This window comes from Chlamydotis macqueenii, chromosome 12 (genome assembly GCF_036417535.1).
Source record: "Chlamydotis macqueenii isolate bChlMac1 chromosome 12, bChlMac1.mat, whole genome shotgun sequence".
Lineage (NCBI taxonomy): Eukaryota > Metazoa > Chordata > Aves > Otidiformes > Otididae > Chlamydotis > Chlamydotis macqueenii.
This window is the reverse complement of record NC_141567.1, coordinates 16,159,821-16,169,372: the sequence shown is the minus strand read 5'-3', so window position 1 is coordinate 16,169,372 and position 9,552 is coordinate 16,159,821. Positions and strand designations below refer to the sequence as shown.

The window sequence follows — 9,552 nt, the reverse complement described above, 5'->3', positions numbered from 1 at the left end:
GTTTGAGGCACCCGGGTTTGAGCTTCGCTTTCCGGATGATGTCTGCCCGCCGGGAGACACAGCACATTTGCATCTCGAAGCCAACATGGCAAGGCGGCTGCTGCTGCTGCTGCCGCCCTCCCTCGCCTTCCAGCCAGAAGTGTGCGCCTCTCCTTTAGACTTCTTGCCCAGTGCTCTGGATCTGAGCAGACAGGGATTGCAGTAACACTCACCAAGGGGAGACAAGCAGCAAGTAGCCAAATCGGGACAACGGAGGAGGAGGGGGGGCTTTTTTGCCTTCCCTCTTTTTTTTTTTCCTTCCCTTCTGGATGCAGAGCCTGTGTTTTGATGCAGAGCCTGTGGATGCCACAGTCTGGTAAGAAGATGACACGCCAGTCTCTGGTCCCTTCTGCCCCTTGAGCTGGGGGCAGGGGCCTGGGGGCAGTGACGGTTCCCCTCCTTGGGAAGACCGGGGGGGTCTCTCCCTCTAACTGAGAAGCAGCAGCAGCGGCCATGGACAAGCTGCCCCCCTCCATGCGCAAGCGGCTCTACAGCCTGCCCCAGCAGATTGGACCGAAGGCGTCGATCATGGACGAGGAGGAAGACAGCGACAAGGACACCCGGAGGAAAAGCATCAGGCTGAAGCCCCTGCCTTCGCCCTCTGCTGGGAGCACCCGGGCACTCGGGGGAGACCCTGGCAGAGGAGGAGACCCCGGCCTCCTGGAGACGGAGGCAGGCGGCAAGGGCGCCAAGACCAGCACCAACGGGGACTGCCGGCGCTTCAAAGGGAGCCTGTCCTCGCTGACCAGCAGGCACCTCCACGACGCGGCCGAGGAGAAGAGGCTGATCGGCGGGGAAGGGGAGCCAGCCTCCCCCAGTGAGGACAAGAGCCCCTCCGGCAGTGGGGAGCTGGAGCAGGGACTGCCAGCGCCCGCACCACCAGCGTCTCCACCGGAGCCCCAGCAGCAGCCCCCCCGGGCTTGCTCTTCTACCTCCATCAAAGTGGAAGGAGGTGGAGGGTGCGACCAGATCACCCCAGATGAGGAGCAGAGGCTGGGCCAAGCCGGTTTCATGCAGAGGCAGTTCGGAGCCATGCTCCAGCCGGGGGTCAACAAATTCTCCTTGAGGATGTTTGGCAGCCAGAAGGCCGTGGAGAGGGAGCAGGAAAGGGTTAAGTCTGCCGGGTTCTGGATCATCCATCCCTACAGCGACTTCAGGTACAATCCCCCTCCTGGCCCACTCAAAACTAGCTAGCCTGCCCCTTTCCGTGCCATGTCCAGCTCACACCTTTCCACACAGTGCACACACCCAGATGTAACTTTCCTTGCTAATTTCCTAGCCAGAGGAGCTGGAGGGCACATCCGAGATCTGCTCCTGTCAAACAATCTGCAGGTTTCATTTGTATTTAAGCTTAATTTTAGTGTCCCTACACTATTATTAATTTTAAATTGTGTCTTTAAACGAACAAATGTCTTTCGCTTTGGCTTTTTGTAAGGGCAAGCCTCTCCATAATTTTGATGTAAATGGGGAAAAACTTTCCCACCTGATGCACAATTCTAGACTAAAAGTGCGGTTGGTGTCCGCTGCTTAACTAGTCCTACCTCTCCAGTTCAGAACATATGGGCTGCCTGATTAATGTTTCGGTTTCCATTTTCGTACCTCAAAGTCCTCTCCCTTCTCCCTCCCCAAGAGTTAGGGAAGGATGTTGCTACTGTTGCTGTTCTGTATGGCTTCTTACTGCAGCATCGCTTGTTGGGAATTGGTTTGTGCAGGGGATAGCAGCATTCATTGAGAAGGAACTTAACACCTTCAGAGTCTTACAGAGAAATATTTTTCTCTTTTGCATCTGTAGGTCCTTATTTGCAAAATTAATTTAGATAGGGAATAGTTAATATTGTCTTTATGAAAGTAATGACTTGCTTTCACTCAGCAACATTTCCAGGAAGGTTAATAAGGAAATTAACTTGTAAACCCTACAGACAATTTTTGTATAGTTCTGTGTAGCAGAAGGGTTGTGTTTGGGTATTTCTGAGTATTGCCTACTGCACAGGTGAATTGTGCTCTGCAATATGTATGTAAAGTACTGCAATCAATAATTAATTACTTATTGCAGTCAATGGTTAAGGTTTATTGCTTCAACTTTAATTACAGCTGGCTTACATCTCACATTTAAAAGCACACAGAAGAACAACATTATTCAAACACATGTCTGTCAAAGTACATGATTTTATTGAATTCTTGGACTCTTCAAGAAATCTTGCATTATTCCCTAAAATACAGTTATCAAGATAATTGCAGGAAGGAGTTCCAGGGTGGATTTGGGTGCCCAAAGACAGAACGACAGAAACCTCTTGATGCTACCTTTTAGGGATTTAGTGAGCAGTCCACACACTTAGAAGATTCAGTACTGGCACTGAACGGATTCCTTGATATTTGCTTGGATTAACAAATGTTATTAGAAGGCTACGTGAATTGGAAGACTGCACTGTCATTTAAATTCAGTGCATTCAAGTATCCCAAGCGCACAGCTGACTGAGCATATGAGGGTTTCCAGTAGCTACATCATGATACATAGTCCTTACAAGTACAATCTTATTCAAACTGAGATTTGAAAGAGTATAAAATCGCCTCCCAGTTGTGACTGATCAAGTAATACTTCACAAACACAGTGAAATGTGAGAGTGATTAGCTTTAAAAAGAACAAAACCCATTTCATACTCTTGGCTATAGATCTTTGCATTATATGCCATGAGTCTGGAGTTAAACACTAACTACAGTGCTTTCTTGGGTTATTCTAGCAAGGTGTTCTCTGTGTGTCACACTCTCAAGGAATTTTGGATTTATTCAAAAGTAGCATTCAGTTTGCATATCTTCTATGTATCTGTATAGTGAGGGGATTTATTCCCTTCCATCTCTATCACTATGTTTTCAGCATAGAACTAGACTGGCAAACTTCAGTAAAAGGATTGTAGCAGTAGCTGAGGTAACCACCTTGCCCAAGGTGAGATGGTCCTAAGAGTTTGTTTTTTAAAGATTCTTAGCGAACCAGTGCTTATTCCTTAAAACAGGATAATAAATTATGAGAGAAGTTTTCATTTCTGAGGCTACAGGGCCAGTGCTAGCCTTACACAAAGGAATGAAATACGCAGGCAAGCTAGACTCTCCCACGCCAGATGATCATACTGAGTCTGCAATCAATCAGATGTTCATATGTATGCTGATATATATGAATGCATGTATGACTCGTTAGTATTAATAATAAAATCCTCCCCTGACATAGCTTTGCATTTGTGCAGAGAAAGCACAGCGAGTTGGATATCTGTATCCTGGTGCAAGACACCCTCTGCTCGGGGTCAGATTCCAGGTAGGCTGATATCCTGCTGCTTTATGTTTCTTCTAAATTGATGCTAGAAACCTAGCACACAAGTGTGTGTTTTCTCCTTACTACTATACATCAACATCAGATGGGGCAGTGGTGTTGATGGTACAGAGGGACATCGGAAGAGACCGGGGGAGCTGGATGCACTGCTGTATGGTCAGTATGTATATTTTCTGGCGAACTTTTTGACTCCTGTATCTAGGTCACTTGCAGCATATCTGTTTGAATATGAATGCCACTTAGAGAAAATGCGTAGGCTTCCATGAAAAATAAGCTGTGAACAATGGCTGCCTTGAAGGAGAAGAGTGGGTGCTTTCCCGTATTCTGTTCGGGTTTTGTATTCCATCCTTCTCTGAATGCTACTAAAGTATCTGTCTTGGAAACAACTCACATGAATATGAATAACATTTTTTGACCTCTGAAATGCAGCAGATTGCACCAAAGAACAGATATTATAAAAATATTTGCAAGAGCCATATCGTTGACCCAAAGGACTCTCTTTTCTGCTTTACAAATTACGCAGTGCAACGCGTGATCGCACCTTGTTATAGATGGGTGCAGATGCTGGAGCGTTAGGATGTTGTAAGAGGTATGAGTCCCCATTATCCTGCACTTTGCTGTCACCAAAGCTGTGCAGCAGCATTTGGTGTACAAGTTTCAAGGTAATACTAACATATTTAGACCCAGATACTTTTTATGCTTTTTTGGAGAAACCAGTTTCACCTCTGAGAATGAGGTGCATCTCCAGGCATTTTGGTAGAGCTCCAGACTTCATGATTCCTGTCTCAGTACAGCTTGAGATGTGACGTTTTGAATGGAACACTCCAGCCCTATTTACTGGAGCTTGATTCTGCTGTAAAATGACATTGGTGTAATTCCTCTGCCTTCATGGAGTTGCTTCTCGTCGTGCTATGTGAGAGGAGTTCCTGCTTTAGAATGGAACAGAGGCTTTCATCATAGTCTCATTAAATTATAATTCTAGCATCTAATATGGCTAATTCCAGTGGCAAATCTATGACCCTCCAAGAGTAAAGCAAATTAATATAGATTAAGGCTCTGTTGATTTGTGCTTTTAGTCCATTGTGAGGGGAAAAGACACCAAATGACCTTTATAAAAACCAAACACAGTGCCCCTGAGTACTCATGAGTAATGCAGTGGACTAGTTCTAGAAGCACTTAAAAAGTGTCTTAGCAATTTCTCATGAAAATAAGAATGCTAGCTCCTATTCTGAGGAGCAGATGTATGTGCTAGCTGCATGAGTTTATTTGCATCTGTGGTTGATCGCACATCGGTGCAGAGCCAAACTATATTTCCTAGATCAAGATTTATCTGTGACTTTGAAAGCTTTTTCACTGGGTAGATAGAATTGTAATTTATTGCTTAGAGGAAGCATTGATCCAGTACAATTGGTTTAATAAAAAAAATCCAGACAAACAATGATCTATCTAGTTTGTAGCTGACTGAAGCATATTGGTTGTAGCTGCTATCCAGAATTGCTTGCAAAAAAAGTGTAGCATACTGCTTTTAGAAAGGCCTGAGAACAGATAAACTATCTGAAGGACCAAAATAGTCCAAACAGTGGATGTAAATAGAAGTGCATGTTATTCACTGCCCAGTAATCTATTAGCTTCTTCACAGAAAAGAGAAGCTGCTGCCTCCTTGAAAACAATGGAAAATATTCTATACAGTAACAGTACCAGCTGCAGATTTTAGAGTTTTTCTTTTCACTGTTCTCCAGTAGTTATAATTTTAGTTATAATTCTTGTCTGCAAACAGATCTTTTTTTTTTTTTTTTTTTTTTTTTCATTTTCTTCCTCTACTAGACTCCCTTATCTCCTTGAGAACCGGAGGAGATTTCTGTGGCACTAAAATAAACCAATGCTCAGGTGTGATGTATAAGGTAGGGGAATTCCTGAAGAACAAAATCATATGCTCCACTTCATGCTGGTCCGGACCTCTAAGCAGGGTCATTCAGACTGCTTTCTGATGGGGAATCAGTGAGATTACTAATTATAGTACTAACTACTGAACCAAATACCACTGATGAAATTGGGCAAAATTGGGAAGGATGCATCTTCAGCTTTTCCACTCTTCCGAGTAGAACTGATTTACGGAGTCCCTCACAGAATGCTGCTCTGTCTATGGAGATTGTTTTCAGTTGTAAGCTTTTCACTATTTTGTTAGAAGGGTAAACAATTTGTAAAGCATATGGCACTGCTCACTGACTTTGGCAGTTCACTTGGGTGAGTGTTGCTCTCCCTGCTCTCAGACAATAACGCCCTTTTCTTTACCTGCTGCCCAGAATGCTGCTTCTTGTGCTGACCTCGCTTCATGCCTATCCACATTCACAGGCTGCCCACAATGGCAAACTCTGATCTTGTGACTTGCCCACTGCTCATAGCAAAGTAAGATGAAAGCTAGCCATTGTGTGAGCCTTACGTACCGCAAATTGAAATTCTGGTTCAGTGAAACCTCTGCTTAGAGGGAAAGGTCAGGGAAACAGTTGCATTAGTAGCAGAAACCATGTCTGTCGTTAGAAACAAACACAAAGTGCAAATCAGGTACAGATTTATTGGTAGGCAGCTCATAGACTTGGCTGTCATCTTTTCTTCTTCGTGCTGATGACAGTTGCCTGAAAATAGTGTGGGGACACTGCTAGCAGAGGAAGGGCAGATGCTTTCCTGAAGTCAGATCTTGCTGTCTTTACTGCAGACAACTTTCTTGCCAATTCCCAGGGCAGTTTTGCTGGAGCAGAATGAGGGGATCTAAACAGGAATAATACAAGGGATAATCCAAATTCTGCTGAACAGCATGGGTTGGACTTCTGTTGTCTTCAGTGGACTGTGAATCAGGCTACAGGAGAAGAAACATGGTTTTGTGACCATCAGCTGAGGGGACCAAACTAGTTCAGCCATACCTCCCATGTCCATAGGCGAGTCATCACATCCCTCATGCCCTAGTTCCCATGTCATGAGGCGGAGGATAAAAAAATCCCATGCTAGGCAATCAATGTGGGGATATAGTTTTTTGTATGAGATGTGTTCAGATCCTACAAAAAGCAGCGTTAGAAAACAGGAAGGCCTCAGTAAGTGAAACACCTCAGTGTATCACCATAATCAGTTTTAAGACGATAATCATATAATATTACGGTATTTTAATGTATGTTCACGTGCAGAAAATGAGATGAAAGTGTACAAATAAATACTAAAGCAAGCACTGAGATTTAAGGAAGTGCTATGATTAAGATTTTCTGCATAAAACTTAGTTCAGGCCCTTCGTACAAATCTCTGCCAATGGATGAACACATTATCTCTTCCACAGAAGCTCATGCCCTATTCAGTTCACACAGGGATGGTTCCTTTGTGAAAAACTATTTAACATTTTCTCCATCTCTCCTTGTAAGATAGCATACCATATTTATTTTATCTTATTCAGATCCTATTCTGAAAAAAAACCAGGTTAATTTCCTCATGGCCTTCTTTTTCTTTGGCACTTATAAAATATTCAACTATAATAGCAATAAATGTTCATTTCGCTTCTTGACACCTTGGCTACGAAACTGGTACTATCATCCCCACTTCATAGTGAGGTGACATAGACTCATAGATATTAAGGTCAAAAACATTCATTAACTTGGTGTAGTCAATTTGAGAACCTGTTTTGCAGAGTATGTGTAGCATTACACAGTATATCTTTTGTTCAGGGCTCTGCCTTTGTGGGTGCTTAGTAAGGACTCAGACATCACTGTGACCCAGAAGACAAGAGCACGGAGGTAATGACTACCTGTTTTAAGAGTAATGGTTGCTTCAAGAGGATTGGGACATTCTGATCTGGACTATTTCTTAGACTAGCTTGGTGAGCAGCCAGACTGAGAAATGGGCATGCCGATTCTACCCACCCTCTTCCCAAGCCTCTGATATTTTTTAGTTTATCTGTTGTTACAGCAAAAAAAAAATCATAGCTGTAAACAATGACATAGTGTTCTCATTAATCATCACCTAAGAATATTATTCTAATTACAGTTTTGGATTGAGCGATTTGCCTAACACCTCTGCAGGAACTTTTTGGCAGAAACGGAATCTCTGGGGTACCGCTTATCTGCCCTAGCCATCACATCTCATTCTGCAGTTCCTTATCTCTTTTACTGCAAACCTTGCAGGCTGTGCAAGAAATGAGCTCCTATAGAAAATCTCTTTCCTGTATGTCTGCCTCAAGCCCTTCCTCTCCTCTTGAATGAGGCATGAATTCTATGGGAAGAACTGTTTTGAATCATGTCATGACTGTAACATAATATATATGTACAGCCAACCTCTGTCCTGCTATTTCATAACCTGAGCTTTTGACTTAGTAGTCTAATTTTTAATACAGTGGTTTAGTACAGCTGTTAAGGTTTTAAAAAACAAATCAATCCCCATCCTCATCATAATAACATTTCTGGGTTTATTAGCAGGTATGGATCTTTTAAAGGATATGCTGCACTGCCCTCTGTTCTGAATTAAGCAATGTCCGTAGCAGGTAGTTACAGCAGAAGAATGGTGATGCACCACATTCTTGGGTAACTCTCCAGGCTTCAAAGGGAAACATTCTCTGCTTAGTACAAACTCTCCTGTTTGTTTTCTCCCTAGTACCTAAGCATGACGCTTTCTGCCCCACTCTCTCCAACCTGTTGTTTTCCCCATCCCTCTCTTCAAGTTTATCCCACCAGTCCCATCTCAATTTCCTAGGCTTCTCGTGGCAGGTTTCTGGTCCAGCCAGTCCTAGGTCCCAATACCCAGCTTATCTGATCGCTGTTTTCCACCTTACCTTAGTTTTCAGTAATGCTTCTTCTCTCACCTCTGCCCCATTTTCTACTTGCAGTTATGTTGCACTTGGCACTTTACTCAGTCTAGTTCCCTCCCTCCTTATCCTTCACAAGTTTTTCTGTGTGGATCTCCTCAGATTAGTTTCTTCTGCTTCTATATATTGGTAGTTGCTCTCACCCTTCTGACTCTTCAAACAGTCTCAGTTTTCTCAGTCCCTACTTTCCTTACTGATTTAAGAATGGATCATGGATCATTTTGCCTAGTAATTTAAAAGCATTCCATATCATCCCTCTTTCCATCTTTGGACACTACCAGCCCAGCAATGTTTAGACAAACTCTACCCATTTTTAATTTTTTTTAAGTTGAAATACCTTAATCCTTGGAGCTAGCCGTTTAAAATGATGAATTTGCATAGAAGCGCTATCTCCACTGCATTAGCGTGAAGCAGATTTTATATGAGGGAAAAATGAGTTTTCTGAAGGTCTTTATTGGTAGGCACACACAGAATCAGTGTAGGACTTTTTACTACTTTAGATAAGCAGGTAAACTTAAGTTTTTAACAGTGTTATTCTAGTTAGGTAACTGTGCTAAGGCTTTCTGTTGCACTCATTTTTTTCTGCTGTAGAGTCACTGCTGCTGCACTGAAATACATTTATTATACAGATAAAAGAGTGATCTTTGTCTGGAGATAACATAGTGTCATTTTAGCTTGAAACCATTGAAATTTGTCTTTGTTTCTGATGTGTTATGAGCATCTCATTAGCAAGCCCATGAATCCCTCGGTTTGCTCTTGAAACCAACTATCTGAGCTCTCATCTCTGCCAGAGCATAGATTTCTTCCTTTCTCTTATTTTTGAAAGCTATGTTGGTGCCAAGGCAGTTATAGGTCAATTGAGTTATTGTTGGTCCTAATTGGCACTCTAACAAGCTATTAAATCAATTTACCTACAGATGAATGTCACTCAAAAAGAAAGGTGCCAACTCCTTTTCTGTCTTTGAGAACTTCAAAAAAACCTGTTTCCATTGATGAGCGTAAGGGAAAGGCCAGTTTGTAGGGAAGTGGCTAGTGAGAGCGTAAGATTTCATCCCTAAATGTTTATGCCACAAGGTCTATGGCTGAACAAGGTCCAGACTGTTCCTGTGTGTGGAGGGGTGAGACTATTTCCAGAACTCAAAGCCAAGTATTAAGAAAATCACCAACTCTGACAAATGCTCTTATATCCATCCCTTCCCTTGTTTGTAGCAGAGCATGGGTTTATTTCCATGTGGAGAGACCTACATCCTCTTCTACTCCTTTACTGGTTCTCTGTCCTGCATGTGTTCCTGAGACTGTTGATGTAGGTGTAGTATCCACAACCATCTTTCAAATCAGGCAGCACCTGACTGGTGAC

General features: G+C 42.9%; 1 protein-coding gene across 1 annotated transcript in view; it reads left to right on the top strand.

The window, feature by feature from the left end:
- Positions 1 to 492: 492 nt before the first annotated feature.
- HCN4 (hyperpolarization activated cyclic nucleotide gated potassium channel 4) overlaps positions 493 to 9,552 on the top strand; it is a 102,355-nt gene continuing 93,295 nt past the window's right edge. Inside the window, exon 1 of the mRNA XM_086757268.1 lies at positions 493 to 1,196. Within this exon, the coding sequence (XP_086613394.1) occupies positions 493 to 1,196 (704 nt within the window). The remainder of the gene's footprint in view (positions 1,197 to 9,552) is intronic.